The sequence below is a fragment of the Gracilinanus agilis genome, chromosome 3 (assembly GCF_016433145.1).
Source record: "Gracilinanus agilis isolate LMUSP501 chromosome 3, AgileGrace, whole genome shotgun sequence".
Lineage (NCBI taxonomy): Eukaryota > Metazoa > Chordata > Mammalia > Didelphimorphia > Didelphidae > Gracilinanus > Gracilinanus agilis.
The window spans coordinates 623577886-623604557 of record NC_058132.1 but is presented as its reverse complement, the minus strand read 5'-3'; the positions used below and the strand labels follow the sequence as shown (position 1 = coordinate 623604557).

Genomic DNA, 26672 nt, shown 5'->3' with positions numbered 1-26672 from the left:
GGGGGGGGGGGGGGGGGGCAGCTGGGTAGCTCAGTGGATTGAGAGCCAGCCCTAGAGACTGGAGGTCCTAGGATACTTCCCAGCTGTGTGACTCTGGGCAGGTCACTTGACCCCCATTGCCCACCCTTACCACTCTTCCACCTAGGAGCCAATACACAGAAGTTAAGTGTTAAAAAAATCAAAATTAAAAAAAAAGGTAAGCAACAAATTAGGAAAAAAATATTTATAACAAAAATCTCTGACAAAGGTTTAATTTCTCAAATTTATAAGGAGCTTAGTCAGTTGTAAAAAAAAGCAAGCCATTCTCCAATTGATAAATGGGTAAGGGACATTGTAAAAGGGAATTCTTGATTCTCTTAGAGTTCACATTTGTGAAAAGGGAATCCTTTGTTCTCTTTGCTTAGTTAACTCTTTGGTTGGCAATCTTGAACTAGGTGGAGGAGCTGACAAACCACTTAGTGAGTTCACACCTTACTTGATGCTAGGTTCACAAGCCAGAAATTTAAGAGTTCACACACTCAGAAAGGTGTGGTTCCAAAGGTGAGAACTCAGACAATTTGGAAAGTGTGATTGGGCCCTGTGAAAAGGGGAAGGGACGGGAAACCACCATAAAAGCCATGAAAATCCCTGAGTAGGGTAGTCTGTTAGAGGAGTCTGGTGAAGGAGGCTAGTAGAGAGTGAACACCAAAAAGAGACACACCAAGAAGGAAGTCAGCTTCAAGAAGAAGGTTGGCTCAAAGAGAAAGTGTTACAAATAATATTGATATAGATGGATATATTCAAAATATTTAATAGTTTATTTGAAGCCTTATCGGTAATTAAGAAGGCCATGTGCCTGCTGAGATCTAATTCAAATGCCCCACCATTACTTCTGCCCACCTGGCTTATTCTGGAGGAAAGAGGCGGGTCTCAATCAAGTTCTGAGACTTTATAACTTTGTCTACGTAATCACACTTCCTTCCCACATGTATTACACAAGAAGAATAATGGGAAATGTAGCTTTCAAGTCCTCTAAACGTCCACAGAAAGTTTATACCATGGACCTGAATATTAAGACTCAATGAAACCCAAAGAACCCCAAATTTCCACTAACACAAAAGTGGGCCTCAGGAGTCACCTTCAGCTCCAATTATTGCCTTGGGTGAATGGAGAGCTGGTTTTCCCTTCCTATCTTCTGGAGATAGTTTAATTCCAATCAAAGGTTAAAAAGTCCTGGCTGAGCCAAGCACTGGAAAAATATTTAGTTAGATAGGTTAATGTCTTTTCTACCCTATTGAATTTTTCTGTTTTATAAATAAAAGATTTATAATTTTCATACATTTAGTCAAACCATTAATTTTAACACTTAAAACACGAATAGGCAGTTTTTAGATAAAGAAATCAAAACTATCAATAAACATATGAGAAAGTGTTCTGAATCTCTTATAATTAGATAAATTTAAATCAAAATAACTCTGAGGTATCATCTCACACCTAGCAGATTGGCCAATATGACAAAAAAGGAAAGTAATAAATGTTGAAGGTAATATGGCAACATTGGGACACTAATGCATTTCTGGTAGAGTTGTGAATTGATCCAAATATTCTGAAAGGCAATTTGGAATTATGCCCAAAGGACTTTAAAAGGTTGCTTGCCCTTTGACCCAGCCATACCACTGCTAGGTTTGTACCCCAAAGATATAATATGGAAAAATACACGTAAAAAAATATTAATAGCTGAGATCTTTGTGGTGGCAAAAAAAAATTGGAAAATGAAGAAGTGTCCATTGATTCGGGAATGGCTGAACAAATTATGGTATCTCATGGCAACGGAATACTATTATGCTGAACAGAATAATGAAGTGGAACATTTCCATGTGAACTGGAAAGACCTCAAGGGATTGATGCAGAGTGAAAGGAGCAGAACCAGAACATTGTACACAAAGGCTGATACACTGTGGCATAATTGAACATAACGGGCTTCTCTACTAGCAGCAATGCAATGGCCCAGGAAAATCCACAGGAATTTATGAGAAAGAACACTATCCACATCCAGAGAAAGAACTGTGGGAGTAGAACACAGAAGAAAAACATATAATTGATCACATGGTTAGATGGGGATATGGTTGAGGATGTTAACTTTAAACAATCACTCTATTACAAATATTAATAATATGGAAATAGGTTTTGAAACACATAAAACCCAGTGGAATTGCTCGTTGCCTCCAGGAGGTGGGAGGAAAGAAGGAGGGGAGGAAAAGAACATGAATCATGTAACCATGGAAAAATATTCTTAATTAATTAATTAATTAAGTGAAAATGAAAATAAAATAAAAAAGAGGGGGAAATGGATTTTTAATACGGTAGAGGAATTTCAAATATTTTAGATGGGAAGATTACAGCTGAATAGGAAATCCACAATGCAAACATGAGACTCAAGAGAAACCTAGAAGTGGAACTTTGGAGAGTCTTTATGATTCTGAAGACCTAGCATTTAATAGAGAAATAAGAAATAAGAATTAAGTACATAGAGGATATTGAAGGATTATAAGAAAATGGAGAATTTAAGGATTAAAATTCCCTTATTGCAGGGGTTTCATGAGAATAAAAAAAGGAACGGAATACACTATGGTAGAAGGAGAAAGATGGGGATGGAAAGGTAGTATTTCTCAAAATTAGCTTGTGTGAGAAGAATATACAAACAAGAAGAAAGGGAACAGTGAATTTTAAAAGAGAGTTGAATGGAAATGCATACACAGGATGATTTTATTGAAAAAAATAACACAAAATCAACAAGGAAAATTGTAGGAATGGTGGATAAGGAATCAAGGGGTGTTAAAAGAAAAAGAATTATCAAAGAATAATCTCAAAAAAATAAATTTAATAATCTTAAAATGAGAAAAAGTCTGGAAAAGTGAAGAATTAGAAATGATGGTAGTTTCTATTCATTGGGGAATAGCAGAACAAATTGCATTTTATTAGCTTAACAAAATATCATTGCTCCATATAAATTCAGAAAAAATACAATTCCAGATTCCTTAGAAGAATTAATTGATATAGAGAGAAGTGAGAAGAACTAGGAGAATAATTTATATAATGGAAACAACATTGTGAAGAAAAAAACAACTTTTAAACATTTAGAAACCCCACTCAAAGGAACAACCAATCACATCTCTAGAGATGCTGTGAAAAAGCATGTTAAATATCATGGAGGTGTGGAAGGAGATGCACTTTTGGGATATAGCCATTGTATGGATTTGTTTTGCTTCAGTATGTTTCTTTGTTTACTTTTTCATTTTTTTTTAATTTGGGGAAAAGTTGGGGAGGCAAATAGGTTATGCCCCTCCCAAAAAAGGAAAAAATGACAAATGAAAGGTCAAAAATACTTTTAAAAGTGCACAGAAGGAAGTCCAGAGGGTGGTACAAAAGAGCATGAGAATTTTTTAAATAATGTTTTGAAATTATACTGTAAAGCTTTTTTTTTTCCTTTTTTTTTTTAAAGTAAGCAGTGTTGAACTCCTTTGTGTTCTTTGTTATATGGGAATACTGGACTTTTGGTAAATACAGGATAATGCAGGGATGATAGATAGGATGGATGTATATGTGTCAGTGTAAGTGTGGTCTTTTATCAGAAATGTGACATAATCTGGAATTTTTATTATCCAGGAGTCTTTGACACAAACATTATGTACATTTGTATATTTAGTGCTTATTTACTGAGGTAATCTCTATTATATAACTATGCAAAACATTTGAGACAACATTTTAAAAATTCTCCATGATTTCTCTTTGATGCACGTTAATCATTATTAAAAAAAATTCTCTTGCTAAAGTACACCAATTTATAAAGCTAGTTTCTGATAAAATTTTGTTGTTAATCTAATGGAGTCAAAAATATGACTAAAAAAGAGGGAGAAAAAGACATTAGACCTAATGCTATGAGAAAAAATGAAAAAATATACTTCAAATTTTAGAGAAATGTTCATTCATTATTTGGAAGCTTAGAAAGGCTAAGACTGAATGAACAACCTGATTATCTCATTGTTAAGTAGTTTACATCAACTGCTTCTATTTCCTCTCTATCTAATAATACCCATAAACCAAGCTCCTACACACACTATTCTATTCCTTATTCAGAAAATATTTGTCACGTTCAAATCTAATGTCACTTTTTTACTCTTTATTTCTCTTACATTTTTTTGACTCTGGTGATCATGTCTGTCTGTCTGGTATCAAAGGCAAGACTCTCTTCAGTATCTCTTTGATCTCTTCAGTTCCTTAATTTCCTTTTGCGGAGGTGTCCAAGCCAGACAGCCTTCATTCCTCTCCCAGCTCTGCTGTTGAAATTCTCAACTTCCAAACCATTCTTCCCATAGCACACACCACCTCCCTATTCTCAACTCTCTTGGAGTGCTGTTTTCCCACAATGTAATGTTAGCTTCTTAAGAATAGTAACTCTTTCTTTTTGCTGTATTTGCATTAGCACCACTTAAAACAATCCCTGGCACTTGGTGAAGGATAATAATGTGTGTTTCCTATCTTTCTCCCTTTTGGGAAGCTTTATTAAAGATTTACTATTTAGTTTTATGCTAATCAGTGAGAGGCAATATATCATAGTGATAGAGAGTAAATTTCTTATCAAAAGCATTTCAGAATTGTTTTTCAATGACATTTGACTTCAAGTCTTAGCTCTGATATTTTGCAATTGTTCTACTTAGATTAAGTCACAATAGCTCAGTGTCCAAAGAGTTCAAAGAGCCTGAAGAGACTCAAATTACTAAAAAAAAAGTCAAAGACTAGATAGACTGGATCTGTCCTCTTTCTTTTTATTTTTTTAAATTGATTTATTTATTTAGAATACTTTTCCATGGTTACATGATTAATGATTTTTCCCATCCCTCTTCCCTCTCCCCTCCCAGAGCTGGCAAACAATTCCACTGGGTTATATATGTATCATTGTTCAAAACCCATTTTCATATTATTCATATTTGCAACAGAATGATCTTTTAAAGCCAAAACCCCAATCATATCCCCTTTGAACCACCTGACTGGCCATATTTTTTTTTTTTCATTTCTACTCCCACAGTTCTTTATCTGGATGTGGATAACATTCTTTCTCTTAAATTCCTTGGTATTGTCCTGGATTACTGTATTTCTACCAGTACAAAAGTCTGTTACATTTAATTGTGCCACAATGCATCAGTATCTGTGTATAATGTTCTTCTGGTTCTGCTCATTTTGCTCTGTATCAATTCCTGGAGGTCTTTCCAGTTCACATGGAATTCCTCCAGTTCATCATTCCTTTCAGCACAATAGTATTCCATCACTATCATATACCACAATTTGTTCAGCTGTTCCCCATTCAAGAGACACCCCTTCATTGTCCACTTTTTTGCCACCCTAAAGAAAGCAGCTATAAACATTTTTCTACAAGTAATTTTCCTATATCTCTTTGAGGTACAAACTCAGCAGTTCTCCTCTATCTTGATCTTATCAATTCTCACTCTGGCCCCCATGGTAGGACACTGGAATTGATCTTCAATAAAAGAAGAGAGAATTCCATACAAATGGTCTTTGAAGATGAGATTACAGTTTGCTAGTGTTCTAAACAAGTCAAGTCACAATCTCTCTGCCCCAAACAACTCATTGAAACTGCAAATTATAGATAATTGATAGAGTGAATGGAGGGAATTTCTATACTGACAATGTTCTAGATAGATTAAATCACAAATTTTGATAAAAGAAAGCCTAATTACCTTCACACCCTTAAATAACCAACTCATCCACTCTCACTTCAACTTTTGCTCACCTCATATGAATGATTTCCAAATTTCAATTGCTATATTTTACTTCTATACAAAGAATTATTCCCGTACATTCAATCTCTCCAGGGCAGCTAGGTAATATGGTAAACAGAACTCCAGCCTGGAGTCAGGAGGAAGGAGGTAGATTCAGATCTGACCTCAAGACACTTCCTTGTTTTGTGACCCTGGGCAAATCATTTAACACTGATTGTCTAGTTGAGTCTCTTCTGTCTTAGAATTAATAATAAGACATAAAATAAGGGTTTAATTAAAAAACAACAACTCTTTTTTAGCAATTGTTTTTTGACTATTCAAATCTATGTCACAACTATTTTCTGATGCTCTTTGATTCAAAACATTGGAGTCATGCTACATTCTTTTTTTTGTTGTTGCCTGAATTGATTTTTGTCTTCAAAATATGTATCTTATTTGTCCTTTTCTCTCCATTCTCCCTGCAACAATTGCAATTCAATTTCAAGATCATCCATAGATTATTGTAATGACCTGGCTTTGATTTCCTTATATCAAGCTCTAAACTCCCTAATTTATTCTGCAATTTGTTGTCAATTTATTATTTCTAAAATAGTATTGTGTAGTGTCATTCCCTTCTCAGACATCCTGCCATGCGTATTTCTTGCTGAGATAGGACTCTCAAGCAAGGACCCTCTTCCTCCTATGTAAGAGGGAAGAGAGGAAGGGATTGATAGATTGGAATAACCATAGGTGACTGGTGGATTCATATGGTGAAACCATCAGGAAAGAAATTTTGTTCCAAATTGGAAGTGCCTTTTTATCTTCCCTCCATGTGATTGGTATGTTCTTTCATAACAAAAGGATTTGATATCTGACTGGTGTATTTGAGAAAAAGAATTTGTTTCCTTTGTCTACTTCTGAGTATAAAATAGCATCATCAGGGACTTTTCTGAACTCACAACCAGCTATCTATTTGAAAAAATGAAAAACATGGAACAGAGTGCTTCCATTGAGAAAAACTAGATTTTAATTATGGTTCTTACACATGGTACTAACTGTTTCACTGAGTTTCAGTTTCTTCATTTGTAAAGTCAGGATAGTGATACCTGTACTTCCATCTAATAAAGTTCTCAATGTGTATTTGTTTCTTTTTAATTCTTAAAGCACTATAAAAATATGAGTAGGTATCCTAATAAGAAATATTCATTGCTTAATTTAAAACTTTCTAAGGACCTAAAAAAATATTATATCTCACCTTCAAAATAAAATTACCAGGGCAGCTGGGTAGCTCAGTGGATTGAGAGCCAGGCCTAGAGACTGGAGGTCCTAGGTTCAAATCTGGCCTCAGACACTTCCCAGCTGTGTGACCCTGGGCAAGTCACTTGACCCCCATTGCCTACCCTTACCACTCTTCCACCAAGGAACTAATACACAGAATATAAGGGTTTAAAAATTTAAAAAATAAAAAAAATTACCTTTTTTTTTCTTTGAAATATCCAATTCATTATTTTGGTCTCATGTATATGAATTATTTCAAAATTGGGATGAGATAGGTAGTTTTATAGGTCATTCATTCATTCATTCATTCATAGAGTAGAACACAATGTTAAAGATAGAAATATCATTATTACATATAAGTTTCCAACACTGCCTTGGTGTCATGAAAACACACTTATCTCGGGGGCATCGCCTACTCCCTTAAAGCATATCATGCTAAATTTCTATCGTAATTTTGAAATGGGATGCTCTGACATTGAACTAATGTTTCCTAGGAATCATAGTATTGAGAACTCCCATTTAGAAACACTGAAAGAACAAATTTAATCCCCGTCCAAAGATTCAGAGGTAAATGATGTGGGTTCACTCCAGGGTTCTGTTCAGCACTATAGCTGAAAACATTACCCATTGAGCTAATGAAGTGAGTGTCTCTTGCCATATGAGATCACTGTGCTGATTCATTTACTCTGCTCTCCTACCTCCAGGAACAGACTGGAAACTGATGTGTTTAAGTGTATAAAGTAAAAGGAAATATCCCATAAAACAGCTGGTCAACAGTGCCACATAACAAAGACAGTTTTTTTCTGCTTTATTCCACTCATTAGACACAAGAGGGACTATGGTATAGTGAAAAGAGGATTCAAATAAAAATCAAAAGATAATGCATTAAAGTTTACAAAATGCTTTATATATCCTTGTGATGTAGATGAACAAATGGAGACATACAGAGATCAAGTTACTTGCCCAGGTTAAAGTGATTCAGAATCTGGCTCTGTCTTCCCTTTTCAGTCTTAATATACATTATTCTCCTTCATGATTTCTATGGTCTAGGTAAACTGGATCTCTTCCTATTCTCCATACAAGACAATCTAGTTCTTATTTCTTTGCCTTTCTTTGTACTCAATGTTCTCAATGCATGGAATACATTTCTTCTTCACCTCCATCTTTTAGAGTTCTATGTTTCCTACAAGGCAAATTTTCTGATTCTCATCCCTCATTTTCTCATGCCTCCCTTTTACCCATTTTTCATATATTTTCTACATATTTCCTATTTGTACATTTTATCTCACAGATAGTCTTAAGTTCCCTGAGGTCCTGGATTTTGGGCTAACTTAGCCCATAGCACAGTGCTTGGAACATTTTAAGCATTTCAATGTTTCTTCCTTGATTATTAGCTTTACTTTTGCTGTTAATGGCATGCATTTCATACAATAGCTTGGCTCACAATTTGGGTTCTTCTTTTCTCCTCTCTCCAATCTCTATTTGGGTGAGTACATAAGATACTGAGTTGATATTGGTAATACTAAGGTCAGACCATGTTGTTCTCTTGCTCAAAAAACTTTCAAAGTTTCCTGTTGTCTCTAGGATAGAATATAAATTCCCTTCCATTTTGAGCCCTTTAAAATATAGCTCCAACCTCACTTTCCTAACTAATTTTATAATATTTCTCCTCATCTACTCAATACTGCAGCCAAACTGACTTCTTTGCTATTCAACATACAAGCTGTTTCATCGCCCACCTCCATCCATGTCTTTAAATAAGTTGCATGCTATGCCTAAAAAGTTCTTTTTCATTATCTCTACCTCAGCAATCTCTGACTACAACCAAGGCCACCTTCTAGATCTGCTTTGGTGAAGACGTGGCATGTGTGCCCCAGCAGCAAGGAGGGAGTTGCCCCTTTCCCCCTCTTCATCTTGACTGATGGCATTTTTTTGCATGCCCTCCCACTCTGTCCAGCAGACCAATGTAAGCACTTCCTCCACCCTCTGGGGTAAGGTAGGGGGCTCACAGCCAACTTGAAGGTGCAGTTTGGGCACTCAATCTCTAAAAGGTTCACCTATGCTGTCCTAGATGAATTTTTTTCTTGATTCTATTCCTTGTTAGGATTCCCTGGTTCCTCTACAGACATGCACACATGTACATATACACTTATATGCATAAATACCATATGCACATATAGGTGCATATGTGCTCTCCTATACATATTCACACATGTACATGCACATATATGCATAATAAATACAAAATAATTTTGGTAGAACCAGGAATAACTAAGTTTATGTGAAGATGTGTATTCAGTATGTTTAGGCATGTGGATAGTGTGTGTGCAAGACCCATGTGTTGTGTGTTTTATTTTACATGTGTGCACATTAATGCATGCCTGTAAATGTGCATGCATGTCTCTATGTGCTTATTATTCAGAGTGACTTGGGAAAAAGCAAGAAGAGCTAACTATGTATATTCAGTATGTTTAAGTATGTGTATATATGTACATATATATGTTCTCTATACATGCACATACAAAGACACATGTGTATATGCATACATATGCATATAAATGTCCAGGCATGCACACAAAGTAAATGGGAAGTAATTTGTGTGGAACCAAAAAATGCTCATTTTGTGTATATGTACCTATTCCATATGTTTACATATATGTGTGCATGTAGAAATGCATGTGTGTATTGTAGGCATGGAATCTAGAAACCCCCAAACTGGTAGCCTAGTGGGATCTGATGACCCCCCAGTCTAGTTAGCTTACAGGTGAAAACCTCAAGTTTGACCTTGTCACAGGAGAGTTTCTCCCTGAGGGAAAGTCCAACTTCACAAGTCTCTGACTAACAATGGACCTTAAAGGAGTTTAGGCGGGGATGACTAATCCCATCAGGTGTTAAGTATCTCTTTTTGTCCCAATGGTTTCTCCTCTTAGGCCAAAGTCCCTTCTCAGGTAGCCCAGCCCTAGGCTGGATCTTTCCCTTTTGTATCCATTGTAAAGCATCAATCCCTCACTGTTATTCCTGTCTAGGACTCCTCATTTTCTTTGTTGCCATTGTAAAGCCAATCAAATACTCTCCAATCCTCAGTCCCCAGTTCCTCTAAAAGTGTGTATAAGCATCCCAATTTTCATGACTCCTCAGAGTTGTCATCTAGAGAGGTGGCACTCCCAGGGGTCAGTGACCAGAGCAACCAGAGTCTTGGGACTCTGCGTGAGTTTGTAGCACACAGCTCTGTGGGGAAGCCTTGAAACCACTGAACCCTTTTCCTTGATTAAAGGGTGGCTTTTCAGACTATTTAATAGTTTTTCCAGTTTAATAATATATACACATACATACATATGAATATGTGTATATGCACAAATTCACATATATCATATACATGCATGCATATTATGTATACATTTACTATATTTTAATATATGTATACACTTACCCATACACAGAGTAAATACAAAATTTTGGTGGGATGAAATAGTGCTAACTTTGTATCTATATGTGTACGTGTGTATAGACAGAAAATGCACACAGTGTGTATTTTTCCCTTACTAAAATGTATCTTTCAGGGGAGAGGTATTGCCTTTTTGTCTTTGCATCCTCAGAATCTAGACTAGTGTCAGAAATGCTGTTGAATGGATTTGAACTGAAATACTAGGGATTTTCTCAAGCTTATGCCCATACATCAATTAAGTCTGCCATTTGGTCAATGAATAGACTATGCATCCTGGGCAGCAGAATTCCTTTCAACAGATGAGACTGCTTTTTGCTTTGCTAATTTACACCTTATTGCCTCCTGAGGGTAGAAGGGGCAACACAAGAGTAGGTTTGTTGCAAAATAGCACTATTATACTTTTGGCCATAGAACTTTATTTTTTAAAGATACATTTGAAGCCACCTTGGAGGTTCAAGAGAGACCATAGTATCTTCTCTGAATCCAAAGTTACTCTTCTGATGTCTTATGTTGTTTTTTGGTGGAGGGAGCACACTATTGACATTCTAAAACTCCACTGATTTTTTTAAACCCTTACCTTCTGTGTTAGAATCAGTTCTGTGAATTGGTTCCAAGGCAAAAGAGTGGTAAGTGCTAGGCCATGGGGATTATGTGACTTGCCCAAGGTCACATAGCTAGGCATTACCTGAGGTCAGTTTTGAGCCCAGGACCTCCTATCTCTAAGCCTGACTCTCAATCCACTAAGCCACCTAGCTGCCTGCTATAATCCAATAATTTTTTACCCTACTGTGATTCCTTCACTTCCCTCCATGATAGAAATAGCAACTCATTTATGCCTGGGAGTCCATTCTAGTCTTATGGTACCTCTCCAGCCTATAAGTGGCAGTAGGGCATGACTTTCAATAAAATAAAAAGTTCTGCTCCTTTCACTCTACATCAATTCCTGGAGGTCATTCCAGTTCACTGATACACTGTGGTCAAATAGAATGTAATGGACTTCTGTACTAGCAGCAATGCAATGACCCAGGACAGCTCTGAGGGATTTATGGAAAAGACGCTACCCACATTCAGAGGAAGATCTGCAGGAATGGAAACACAGAAGAAAAACAACCGCTTGAACACATTGGTTAATGCGGTAATGATTTGGGATATAGACTCAAAATGAAGACCCCGGTGCAATTATCAATAATATGGGAATAGGTCTTGATCGAAGACACATGAAACCAGTAGAAATGCATGTTGGCTATGGGGGGTGGGAAGAGTGGGGGGTGGAGGGGAGAGTAAAAACATGAATCATATAACCGAGGAAAAATTTTTTTCTAAAAAAATAAAATTTAATATATTTGTAAAAAAAAATAAAGTAAAATAAAAAGTTGAAAACAAATTCTTCAGTATAGGGTTTATAGTCTATCTAACCCAAGATAGAATCAGGGTTGAAATGATTAGACTTGCATATTAGAAAAATCAGTTTGATAGCTTAGTTGAATGAAGCTTAGCTGAAGGTAGACTGGAATGGAGATAGACTGGAATCAAAGAGAGCAAACAGTGTCCCATTACAGTAGTCTGGAAATGAGAGAATGAGGGCCTGCACCACTGTCATGGCAGTGTCAGATAATATATGTAAGAGATATTAAAAAGATAAAAACAATGGGACTTGGCAACTGGTTGCCTAACGGGAATGAATGAGGAATTGAGGATGACTCTTAGGTTAAGAGCTTGGAAGGTATTAACACACTCAACAATAACAGAGAAGTTTAGGAAGCAGGGATGCTTATGGAGAGAAAAAAAATGCTGAATTCAGTTTAGGATTTCCCAGAATTTAAAATGTTTAGAAGATATCCAGGTCTAAATATTCCATAGATAGATGTAGATGACAGAATCGAAAGTCAATAGAAAGGTAATGGCTGGACAAATAGATCTAAGAATCAACTGTATTATTATGATAGTCAAATTCAAGTGAGTTAATGAGTCCACCAAGAAAATTAATTTAATAGAAGAAGAGAAGTATGTATTGATGACTTAATTTTGGTAATACCATGTTAGGTATCTGGGCATTGGGCCCCCTTCCCTGCATATAAACTTTTATTGTCTTTTTGTCTTTTATGGTAAGCGTAGAAAATGTCTTATCCCCACTGTAGGGGAAATATGAAATGCAATATTAGTAAGGCATGTGGTGAAATGTCTTGAGCCTCGGTTGCTGCTGTGGTTGCTTCTTTGTTGTTGTCTTTGCTTTCCAAAAGCAAAGGCAAGGGACCATGCTTCCAGTCTGGATGTTTGTTCTGTTATGAGAGATTAGCCCTTAAAAGAATGCTTTCATCTAATATCAAAGAACTGAAATCTGTCATACTCAAATGAGGTAGATCCTTTTGCCACCTTATTTTTCAATAAACTCTTCCACAAGGCCAATAGAAGTATTGTGAGTTTCAAAGTCAGTTTTGCTGGTGGAAATTTCTAATCAGGGTCTATCAAGCTTCCAGGGTACATGAAAGGCAGAGAAAGGTTGCTTTGAATACTAGAAAATGTACTTGACATTGACAAAAGCACTGAATGTGAGCCAAATAGGTAGCAGGTAGCACTTGAGATAACTCAGGAGGTATTTGAAAGAAGCTGGAATCTACCCACATATTAAAGGCCAACTTTTCAATATGTGACAGAGAAATAATGTGGTAAGTTCAAATGAATGCAGGACTTGCAATCAGAAGGATTTAATTCAAATTCCACTATTATGGATATATAATAAGTTCACTTAAAAAAAGATAATATTTAGAAATCAATATTACTCTATTCTAAAGTCTTTTTAGACTTACTGGAATGAAGAAAACTGCATCAGCATCTAATTCAAATTCTAGGAAAAGTGTTCCCAATATCATATATTACTTTCTATTTTCCCCTTCCACATTACATTTGTGATGGTGATAAAGTGACATCATCCCCCTGCATCATAGTTGTATCATTTGTTAAAGATATCTGGATAACATCTAGTCAAAAGAACACTGAACTTGCCTGTGGAAACCTGGGAAATCCCTGGAACATTCTTGGCCTCATTTTTCTTAACTTTTAAAGGAAAGAACTGTACTAGATGAATTTTAAAGATCCTATTAGCATTTTATCTCTGATCCCATGATACTTGATGTTTTCTAAGGCTTCTTCCAGCAATATATTTTAACCTTTCATTCAATGATGAAATTATAATGAAAACTAATATTTTTCTTTTTAATGTTTATGGTCATTTAAAATTCTTGATTGTTCATGGACTGAATCATTGAAACAATTTGCTTTTTTCACCTTTTCTCTTCTTTGTATACCTTTTCTAATTTTCACTTCTTTTAAAGAAGAGTCAAAGCAGACCAGGAGGATTCAATAAGTGGGAAAATACACACATCCATTAATTCTGATACTTGTTAAAGCCTCTGGAAAATGGTTTGGTGGTGTATAAAAGATATGCGAAACTCAGGTTCACTAAGATGAATTGAACCTGGAGTTATTTAAGTTATGATTTTCTATTCTTATCCTTTCCTTCTTACAATGGTAAATAGCATAGTATTATTATCATCTCTCTGGAGTTTAGGATGGTTTTCTTATTTCTAAATGAAAGAGTATTTTGTGGAACATAAAAGCCTGAGTTTTGAAGGAAGCTCAAATTTTCAAGAAACACACTCACCTGTTTGGAGTATTTTCATCCAAGTGCTTACATAGAGGGGTCACTAGGATACAGAATTCACCTAATGAGGTTCTTTTGGAATTTCAGGAACTAAATACTATCTGATAGGGTCTAAGACAAACTGTGTTCTTCACTCAAATTATTTCCAAAACTGATCTCATTAAGTAAAATTTAACTGTATAACGGAGTGTACCAAGGAAGTAGCTCAGAGGTGAGGTCAAAGGGTTTCCTTAAGGACACACAATGAAAATAATCATGAATCTATTAAAGCAATCCAAATTCATGTTGAATATGTAAAAACATGTTCACGAACTGGGGTCTCTGAACTATCTATGTATAGATAGAGATGCATATATGGAATGATATAACATGAAATGAATAAGAGTATTTTAATAAGATTGGTTACCTTTATAATGCTGTATGTTATTTTATTCACTTTTATAAAACTCTACCTAATACATTAGAATCCATACTGAGTATCATTTCCAGGCAGAAGAGTGGCAGCCATTAGGCAATTGTGGCTAAGCGATTAGCCCTTGATCATAGAGCTATTAAATGTCTGAGACCAGATCTGAATTCAGGACCTCCCATCTCTAGGCATGGAGACCTCTCTCCGCCGAGACATCTAGCTGCCTTTATTTATTTTATTTTATTCATTTAAAAACATAGTTCTTAAAGAGGGTTCATAGGCTTCACTGAACTTCCAAAGGGGCCTGTGACAAGAAAAAAAGGTTAAATGTTCTATTAGAGAAGAAAGAAAGAAAATAAAGAAGAGGCACTCTAGAATTTATTTTTTTTAAAGAGAGCCTCTGGCCTCCCCCATTTTCCTTATCCTAATGACTGTGTGTTTCTATTGTCAAAACGTTTTAGTGATATATTAAACGTTGAAATAGCTGTAAGAGAGAATAATTCCTTTTGTCCCTGTCTTGAGTGACTGGAGGGAAAAAAAAAAAAACACCAGATTTTTAGAATTCAAAGAAAATTCAATGTAGGCCAAACCTTTGAGGACACTCAACAAAGGTAGCATTGGAGTTAGAGAAGAGGAAGTGGTGAATGTTGGATCTCCAGAGAACAATAAGAAAAGCTAATTTTTTAAAAAAAGTTTTTCTTGTTTTCATCAAGAGAGGATCTAATGAAGTTAGTAGTTGCTACTTAATAAACATGTAGCGACTTTAGGAAAACCAATTTTCTAATTTATGGATAATTAGCATTTAGGACAACAAAGCTAATTTGCTGTGACATCTCTATTAACTCTGTTTCTCTTTGCCTCTGTCTTGTCTCTCTGTCTCTTTCACTTTTACAGGCATTGGTCTATTTACCTGTCCCTCTCCTCCTTTTCTTAATTTGGCTTTCACATTAATTTCCAAATCTATTCCATTATGGAACCTTCTCCATAGCACATCGGGATTGAATAGGTCTATACAAGAAATTTGCACCCAAATGTGAGTTTTTCTCTCTAGCAATTTTCAGAGTAATGAAACTCTTTATTGCATAATGAACCTTGGAATAATCAGGAATCATGATGGTTTACCTCATCTGGCTAAAAATTGTGGTGCAGTGAATAAAACTTTGGACTTGGGATCTGGAAGACTATCTGATATTTACTGGCTTTTTGACCCTGGCTCTTGACTTCAGTTTCCTTATCTACAAAATGGGAAGAATAAAATCACCTATCACATGGGGTTGGTGTGAGGATCCAACTAGTTAATACATGTAAAGTACTTTGCAAATCCTAAAGTGCTATATAAAGGCTAAAAATTTCTAGGACCACATCTTAATTTGCTATCACAAGAACCATTTTCTTTTGGCCCATAATCACTCTGAATATTAAATATTTACTATATTATTTGTTTATGAAGTCTGATCAAATGAACACTCTCTTCCTTTATATTTCTCAAGTTCATAGCAGAAAGGCATAAAAACACTGGCTAATTACCAAGTAAATTGTGACTTAAAAAGCCAGAGGACAGGAGGGAAGGGAGGTAGGAGAAAAAGGGAGGGATTTCTAGTTAGCTGCAGTGACTACCTTGGACAGAAGATGGTAGTGAAAAATATTAGTCATCATCTGCACCTTTGAACTTGATGTCATCAGGTGTCATTCCAAAGTGCACTTTGAGAGGTTCTGGTGTTAGTAATGAGAAGTAGGTATCTATTTTGTGTATGGGTAATGGCTATTCCCTTACTTATATAGTAGGAGCTGCTATTAAATTAAAATTCAGCTAAAGGCAGAGTCCAGTCAAGGAACTGGTACATATTTGTCTTGGAATTAGATAGAAGAGTAAGTTATGGCAAATTTTCTTCTACTCCAACGCCAGTTTATATGAAACAATGAGTTACTTAGTAAGGATATTCAAGGGGAAGGAGAATGTCAAACCAATAGGCCTTATGGAAACTAGTGGAAGGCTGACATGGAGCAAAGTAGAAGACAAGATCATAGAATGGAATCAAGAAAAATAAAAAAAAAAAGACTGAAAAACTAGAGAATATTTGAGGTTGGATAACCAGGGTGGTTAAGGGCCTTGAGATAATCAGGAAACAATGTCTTATGAAGATAAATTCAAGAATGAATTGATATTTAGCCTTGTGAGGAGAAAGCTTGGGAGGATATGAAAATAAAATGTTCATGACTCTGTCATCTTAATCAATTTGAGGTGATGCAAGTCATGTGGTTCATCCATGTCTGGCCATCTGTGGAATTCCTCTCATCTTCTTCCCAAAATTTCACCACAAAACATCCTCCCTCAAAATGTGGAGGACTTACTTTCCCCCAACCTATAATGCACCCTGACTATCCTCGAGTCATTCCTTGCTTTTGCCATGCAACTATCCCAACTTATGATAATGATCACTTTTATAGTATATTTATATATCATATATTTATTTCATTATTTATTATATTAACTTAAATAAGAATAATGGTATTTATACAGCAGTTTAATGTTAGCAAAGTAATATATTTGTGTTACATAGGTATATAATGACTAAAATCCAGTCTTCAAGAATTTAGAGTTATTAAACAAACACTTGATTTAATTTGCCTGAGAAAAGTTAGGAGGAAAAGGTAGACTATCTCTGAGCTTCAAGGGTCAAATTTAGGTTTGATATTGGGGAAATCTTCCTAACAATCAGTGTTGTGGCAAAAGTGGCATCATTTGCCTTGGATGGTCTACTTCTTTGTAGATTCTCAAGCACAGGGTTTACTAGAGATGGTATTTCTTTTGAGTTATGACCTGAACTACTTGGCTTTTTATGATCTTGTGAAGGAAAGATTTCCCAAGGGAAACTCCAGTTAGAGAAGTTGTTAAATTCAATGTAGTAATGGCATGGAGGCTTAGATATATAAACGAGACTGTCTAGACTAGTGATGGGCAAACTTTTTAAAGAGGGGGCCAAAGAAAAGGAAATGCTCATCTTTCAGTCTGTTTCTTTTGAAGTTTCATTGTATTGTATCCTACTCATTGTATTCGTCTTGTGGCCAGATAGAACATTTCAGGGGGCCACATCTGGCCCACAGGCTGTAGTTTGCCCAACACTGGTCTAGATGGTAGATCCTTTTCTCATGCTCACCCATATGAATGTATATTATTTGGTGATCTTAGAATGAATTATTGTTGGTTTTTTTAATATTGCTACATAGTTTTCAAACTAGTATAAATCAGACTTGATAAATCTGTGCACTTGCTAATCAGTCATAGAGTCATAAAATATAACTACAAGAGATGCTGATAATAATCCATTGTCTTGGCCTGATTCTAGACCTCTAATATCTCTCTATTCAATGAATATCATTGGTTTCCTATCCTCTGTTTGGAATCAAAGACACTCAGAGGTTAGCCATTTCTCATCTGACCTACTCTGTGACGCAGGGGCACTGTGGTCCTTATTAGTCTTCTGATGAATCACTCCATCTTCCCATCCCATTAACCTGTGAGGTGCTTGAGTAGGGAACTGTCTTTTTTTCTTTCTTCAGAACACAAGCACCCAACCCACAGGCACATAGTAGATGTCTAGTACACACTTGCTGACTGACTACTTTTGCATAAAGGATGTTAAAGCAGATTGATCAAAAGAAAAATGTTGGAGTTGTATGGGCCAATAAAGGTCCTCTAATCTAATTCCCTTCCTCATAAAGAAAATGAAACTGAGTCACAGAGAGACAAAGGGATCTGCCCAACTCCTTAATTCATACTACTTCACCACAAGATATGCAGGAACTTTTCTTGGGTTGTTTTGATTTTGCTTTTGTCTGTTCTTCTGGCTAGTTCATGTAATACATCAGAGCACTGTGCTAATTAGGTTGAAGTTATGAATTAAATCCCCCTGTGGACCAGTTAGCTTTTCAGGCTTTAGACACCAGAAAGCACCAAAAATACCACCAATCACTTTTTATTGAAGTATGACCTTTTTCAAATGGCACACAAAGATGTATCAGTGAAAATAAGAATTTAGAGAGGCTAAGTGTCTAGGGCTAGGAAGGCAATTGTTATGCAGAACTCTGGTTATAGACCATGTTGAGGCATAATGATCTGGTTCTAGGGACTACATTTTCAGAAGAACACCTTTAAAGTTATATGAATCAATCAGAGAAAGGAATCCAGAATGGTGAATTGCCTTGAGGTGACAGCAATAATTTGAAGAGCTATTTTATGAGAGAAAAATTATAATTTTAGGCAGAGAGAACACAAACTCCTTGACAAATGGGAGGATTCTGTTATTGTCCTCAAATTCCCAGGGCCTAATACAGCACCTATGGGACTATTTTATTATTTTTATTTCTAAAAATCCTTTCCTTCTGTCTTAGAATCAATATTTTGTATTGTTCCAAGACAGAAGAGTGGTATGTGGTACTCAATAGGAGACAAGTGACTTATCCAAGGTGGTCACACAGCTAAGACATTTCTGAGGCCAGATCAGAACCAAGGAATTCCCATTTCTAGACCTGGCTCTCAGTCTACTGAGGCACCTATAACTGCCTCCTACACAGTGGGTTCTTGATGAAAGCCTGATGATAAAACAATTATTTTTATATATTTATATATTTATATTTATATATTTACATATATATAAATATATATATATATATATTTATATTTATATATTTATCCTGTTAATAAAACTGGGATTAAGTTGTAGAAGGCACATAGAGGAGGATTTCAGCTCAATTAAAGGGGAAAAATTTTAAAGTTAGAATTATCCCAAAGTGGATTCGACTAGCCCAGAAGGTAGTAGGTTTACTGAATTAAAGATCTTCATTGTTGTTTTCTTCTTAATTTTCAGAATAGAACAGAAAGACCAAGATATATGATAGAATCACTTACAAGTAAAACATTTTTGAAAGTCATATGTTGTATATTATCCTTTATGTGAAAAGACAAAGTATATACAAGAGATTTAATTTCATGGACAACCATCTTTATGTTCTACTATGAAAATAGATTTATCCATTTTAATTGGTGTTTGTCAAATTGAGACACACAAACACAGATATATATATATATATATATAAATACATACACATATCCATATATGCACAAACATACAGTATATTTGAAAAGTTCTTTAACCTAAAGATAGATGAATATTTTAAAAGTTTGATGTGGAGAGGACTCTTATTCAAGTATAAGTTCAAGTATATAGACTTTGAGCTTTTTTTTCCAATTCTGAGATTCTATGAATCTATGAAATCTATCTCCTGTTCTAGGGAAGACAACCCAGAATCTCTGAATGACAGATGAGAAGTCATCAGTATTACTTTTGCAAATGAAAGAAAATTCTTTTCACCTACTTCATTATAAGACCAGACTATGAGTAAATAAATATGCGAGTAAATAATTGCTTAATTTCTTTTCAAGATTACTGTGTGTAGTTGATAGAAGAGACAAGGTCATGGTCTTGTGATCTTCAAAAGGCTAATAGCCTCCAGAGATCCATACCAGGGCATGATGTCAAGCTGAGACCAGTCAAGGATCAGTTCTCAAAGAATGACTTACCAGATCCAACCTAATAGAAGAGATCAAAGCAGCTGCACTTCAACTTCCTGCCACAAGGGGGCAAATCATCCAAAGGCTATATTTATGTTGCACAGAGAAAGGAACTTGGAGAGAGAAATTACTGGCAACCTCTATGAAGTTGAGCCACTCTCCAAACAGATATTGGCGGTGGAGGGGAAAGTCTGCTCCTCTTTGGGACAAATACGTTTGAGACTCTGTTCATCCTTTATCTCTCTTTGACACTCATTATATTAATTTATATATTTGTATATATAAAATTTATAAATTATATTAATTAATGCATAATATAGTGAGACAATGTCAATTAGCTAATTGATGGTAAGATGGCCATCACCAGGAATAATTTTGGAGGGATATAATAGAAAGGGAGATCCAGTTAATAGCATTAAAATTCCATTGCTAAAAAATGAAATAAAATAAAATTCCATTACTCCTTAGGCATATTACTTTTATCTTTGAATGGAGAGGTAGCCATCAGAGATGTGAAGACCTAGCAGGGGGTCAGGTGAGTAAATTGAGAGTATCACTACATAAGCATATATGTGTTTATATTTTGACAAACACATGCTCTTCTTGACTCAATTCCTTCACTGATTAGATGACTAATTATAAGATTTTCTGCCATTATTTATTTGAGTTATGCCTCCATTCCAATGTTTTCATGGGAAGAAAGGAGTGCATGATACAAAGATCTGGATCCTGTTGTTTCATCCTCACTCACAGGATGATCTTTTAAATCACTTTTATTTAATAAAGAGAACTCACATAAAACTACATAGACATCGGGGACAAAGCTGATTGAAATCGATTAGAAAATTATCGAGAACCATCTTAAGTAAGAAAACTTTTTATGCAAAGGTATCTATCTGTGGATGCCAACTTATTTTTGAGATAATATTTGTAAAGTAAATTATTATTATTATTATTATAATTTTATATTAGAAATCTTATTATAAATCTTAACCTTATGTAATCCAATATATGGGTGATGTTGAATCATTCTCCCTAACTCAACTTTCTCCAAGGAATTGGACACAAATGAAATTATTGTCTATTCTGGCAATGACAATGCCTATACTCACTGACTGATTTTCTTCAAACCATTATCTATCACATATAAAAAAAAACACTTAAGAGGTGGAAACAAGTATTATATTTTATATTTTTTTGGATAGACAAGATATAATGGGGGGTGGGGAGAAGCAAGAATAACAACAAAAAAATACTGGGTCATTGTACTTGGAAATCAGGGCTCAAGTGTAGACTGAAATGTAACAGTATAATTACCAATCCCAGGTTACTTATTACCTCTGAGATTCAAGTCTTAATCCTATAAAATGTGAATGATAATATCAAAACCAATTTATTGTTAGGAGTAAATTTTTCATAATGGTTAAAATTCTATAACCATTTTATAATTATTATTACCTTGTGACATTTCATACTGTGATACAGCTCATATCCAGACAAACCATAGGCTCTCAACGTACAACTGTTGTTATTTTTTATTTAAAGAAAATTCTTCTCCTGATAAATATAGTCATTATAATTGTCTTTAAATTTTCATGTTTTCATGAAGCAATAATGACTATAGATTGCTGTAGGCAAGCCTTAGGGACATTTTGTGTAAGCAGTACAAGTCATAATCTCCTGGAATTTTGCCTTTATAGGAAGTTATTCAATTCTATTTCTTTCAAAAGTTCTCCAAATAAATGCAGATAATCAAAGACCTCACCCAGTTCTTTGTTCCTTCAATTCAATATAATGGAGTCCACTTTTTCTTTAAAAAAATTTTTTTTGAGCACCTACTACTTTTATGTACACTATGGGAATATAGAGGAAAAGATCACAAATAATTACCTTCTCAAAGAACTTATATTCATTACTGTCTCTTAAAAATAGTGATTTTATCTGCCTCTTGAACATTTCATAGGCAGATTAGTCTTTCACATAAGAAAAAAAAAAGAATAAGAGAGAGATGGGAATATAAGGTAAAGAAAATGCTGTTTAGACAGTATGCCAGTGAAGAAAGTGATCAGAACTAGCCTAAATTCTCACTTCTTCTAAAATATATTTATTTTTAAATTTCTTATGATAACATCCCTAAATATTAATAATATGTAAGCTACTTCTAATTGTTCATCAAAATATACAGTGCTTGCAAGTAAAAACTATAATATTTTTTGTCATCCCTCACTTTCTGTCTTAGAGTTGATACTAAATATTGGTTCCAAAGCTGAAGAGTATTAAGGCCTTGGTAATTGGGGTTAAATGACTTTCCTGGCATCATACAGCTAGGTAGTGTTTAAGACCAGTTTTGAACCTAGGACCTTCTGACTCTGGATCTGGCTCTATTCACTGAGCAACCTAGCTTGACTTTTTATTTTTATTTTTTAATTCTTTTAAAAACTTGCCTTTTCTCTTAATAGCAGTACAGGGTGTTAGTTCTAAGGCAGAAGAGTGGTGAGGAGTAGGCAATGGGGGTTAAGTGACTTACCCAGGGTCACACAGCTGGGAAATGTCTGAGGCCAGATTTGAACCCAGGACCTCCCATCCCTAAACCTTGCTTTCAAACCACTGAGCAACCCTGCTGCACCCCCTAACAACTTTTATAAACTCTAATCTTGCTAACAAATTTTTGTCTTTGTTAGCAAATTGGTACACATATTGTAAAATTGTTTTATAACAACATTAATGTAGAACTAGTAGGAATTTAAGTGGCAATGTAGAACAGTGGAATGAGTACTAAAATGGAAGTCATTAGACTTTGAATTCCAGCTCTATCATTTACTACTTCTGGGACCTTGAAAAGTTGATTACCTTCTACGTGCCCCAATTTACTCACTTGTAAAAATGAGGGAGTCATCTCAATCTGCTATGATGACCCTACTAATTTTAGAATTATGGTCCTGTTATACCAAAACTGAGACTTAGAAAAGTAAAGAAGCTAGTACCAGGTGATATATGGGAGAATGTGGCACGGGATCATCCATCATGGCATGATCACATCAAGGAAGGTGCAGCACCAAATTGCAGTATTTCAAAAGAAACATGAGATGTGCAAATTTGGAAACATCTCCTTCCCAAAAGTTGATATTGATTATTTGTGCCTAACCTGTGGTAAAGCCTTTCAAGTTCATATTGTTCTGATCACCCACTGTCAGAACAATTGTAAGTTGAACTTTGGGACCATGATGTCATTTTGGTCTTCTTCAAGTATAAAGGACAAAAATGATATAATTACAGTAGTAAATGCAAAAGTATTAAATAGACCCAGGTATTATGTCTTCAAATCTAATTTTTTTCCTATTCAATCACTTTATCTTCTGTCTTTCTACTCTTAAATCCAATAGAGACAAGCAGACAGAGAGAAAGAAATGAAAACTCTAGTATCATAGTCAATTCCATACTAATAAAATAACAGAATTTATATCAGAAAGAAACTTAGAAATCTAGTCCATTTCCATATTTTCAGCAGATGAGGAAACTGATATTCCAAATGATTTGCTGAAGGGATCAAGTTGATACCTCAACTCAAGTTCATCATTTTGGACTAGAGGTGAAACTAACTTCTCACAGACAATGTAAGTGAAATATGACCTTGCATATGTCTTAACAAGCTGAAAAAAGTTTCAAGTAAAAACCACTTGGATACTTGTTTGAGGACCACATTATTAAATGAGAAGTTCACCACAACAAAGAGGCTATGAAGTACAGAATTTTGGAGAAGCATAGAAATTCATCAATCCATTTGCTACAGGATACCATTGACGATATCAAAGAAAAGATCACCATCAATAAAAATCATCCATCTTTTGAAATGTTGAAGAATTCATTGCCTCAACTTGCACTGAGGCTGCCTAGGAATATGCTTGCATGGGCACTTTACAAATTCTTCCCCAAACATCCTTTCAAGCGAGCAAAGAGTCACTCAGCTCAACTCTCTATCACAGTCAAGGGGATCACAGAATGAACTCACGTTAATTGCTTCCTAAAATGAGTATCTCACTTGAAAAGAACATTAAGAGACTGATCATTTCTTTAGAGTCTTGTCAGCCTGAAGGAGCAGAAACCTGAGAGCAGCAGGGAGTATTCTTGCTTAATTGTTGTTTATTTTCATTGCTAACTCTACATGGGTCCAGTATGTTATTTTCCTCACTTCAAAGAAAACATATGATGCTTTTTACATTCATGTTCAATTCTATTTGTCAGTTAAATATTTTAATACGACAAAGCATCAACTGAAAAACACTGGGAGCTTATATTTGAGAATGGGAAATCCAATCGAGTTGTTTAAGAGCCTTACTCCTTCAGGCTTAGTTGCCAGAAAAAGTGGAGCCAATTCAGTGCACAAATGTATTATTCAGATAATCTCAAGAGCCTGGTTACATCTGCACTTTTGCTACCCTTTAGTTGTCATCATTCTGTTTTTATCCCTAATAGTCCTATTTTGCTTTATGTTAAATTTCTATGTAATTTCATACCCATTTGGAAGTGGGCAATTATAATTAGGCAAGATTATGAAGGGAAAGGGGAAATGGGGAGAGAGAAAGAGAAAGAGATTCTATTTCTATGCCTTATTCTGGAACAGAAAAGAGTAACTTTCAAAGGTTATGCCAGAAAATTTTGGCAGAGCTCAGATTTGGAAGAGAAGCAATGGGAAGAAAAAAGAATCCAGGGTCATAGGACTTTTATTTACATTTCACAATTAAATTTCTCTATCTCAAATTTAAACTCCCAATACTTTTAAGTTGAAGATTTATCATATTGAATTATTTAACTGATAAATAGAATTGAACACTGCTATTCACCTGTGTCAGCCTTGGCAAATCATTTAGCCTCTCTTTATGTACTTTTACAATGGATCTAACCAACCCTAGGATTCTTCCCCTAGGACTAGTAAAATAAAATAATAACAATGAAATCCAAGAAGATAAGTCATTTGGTAGGCCAATTCAATTATTTTGTTTTGCCCTAAAAATGTAATTTTATAAGTTGAAGTGTGAATTAAAATCCTGGTCACTGATTAAGGAAATTCTAGACTGAAGATGAGACACTAATATACACTAGCTCTATGACCACTGGCAAATAATGCAACCTTCCAAGAACTGGGACAGCAGACAGCTGTGTTATCAGCATCAATGGAAAGAATAAAAAAATACTGAGTCCTTTAAATCAAATAAATCATAATTTTGCATATTATATTCTCTTTACCACACCCTCATTGTGTGTACACTGAAGAAATATAAATGGATAAATGTTTTCTTTTTTATTTAAGCCAGAGAAGTCCATGACTGATCTCTAAACCTGTTGTTTTGGGAAAACAGTCTATAAACAGATCACAATAATCAATTTCCAAAAGTTAATCAATTTCATTATTATACTTTACCTGAGCTGCTATTTCCCGCTAACAAGGTTGGACTAACAGAGGATCTTCCCAGTCTACTGGATGCAACTGGTGGTCCTGGTGTTCCATCCCATTCCTGAGCTTTTATTGGCTCTCTAGAAGAGGATGCCCCATGATGGCCTCTCTCTTTGTTTTCCAGCTTTGGTAGTGGTTCTGTACTGTGGCTTCTTATCTTTAGCTCATCTGTTGGTTCTACGAGATAAATAGAATTCATATCTCATTATGAAGGAATTATTAAAAAAAATAAAAACAGGATTCCAAAAATACTATAGGTAATTTAATCTTAGCAAATGTTTTATCTAAAGGTATTTTAAGATCATGATTTTTTGTGGAATCAAGGGGAGGTTGTGTAAGATTACCATTTTGGAGCTGTGGAGGAAATGACAGTTTAATATTATAACACTTGAAATGACTTTTAGGTAGATATGGGGTGGAATATTTTAGAAACATAGTATTGCCTGTGGAATTAAGGAATCAATATTTCCCTTAACATGGAAGTTTTCTCTAATTCCTCACCAGCAGCCTTAGCCCATAAGAAATACTTCATCCACAATTATTACTGGAACTTCAGACCATGCCTAAATATGAAACTCAAAAGATAGATTTCAGGTTAATTCACTGCTAGTATTTCCATTGTTCTAATTTAATTGCTTTCCTATGCATGCCATGGGCTTGTCACTTAAGTTTCAAGTCTAACAAAAAAAGTCCTAAATATAGTACAGAAAAAAATAGACTCTATTTCTCTTTTAGATTTCCTTTTAATTTCTCATGTCCCCAAGATTAGTATGCTGTGATGTTTGGCAAATATCCTTAGCGAAAGTTAAACAAAATTATTCAAAGTATTGTATAACCAAACTTTAGGTCTCACAGCCATTATCATCATCGTCATTTTTTTTTCTAAGTGAAGAACAGTTTTTAAATTTTATGAGATTAGAACATGCATTTTTGACATCAGCATTTTTAAAAATTGAACAAATCAGGTAATATTTATTTTTGAGAGCATGTTTTCCTGAGAAAAATTTCCTACTCAGAATAAACATTAAAATATTCAAAATATCTTTTAGTAGATAAAAATGAAAATTATATGGAATATATTACATGTGATGCATTGAAT

General features: G+C 35.0%; 1 protein-coding gene across 1 annotated transcript in view; it reads right to left on the bottom strand.

Moving 5' to 3' along the window:
- Window positions 1-26672, bottom strand: part of NYAP2 (neuronal tyrosine-phosphorylated phosphoinositide-3-kinase adaptor 2) — a 336968-nt gene that overhangs the window by 55912 nt on the left and 254384 nt on the right. The window contains exon 4 of the mRNA XM_044670792.1: window positions 25541-25750. Within this exon, the coding sequence (XP_044526727.1) occupies window positions 25541-25750 (210 nt within the window). The remainder of the gene's footprint in view (window positions 1-25540; window positions 25751-26672) is intronic.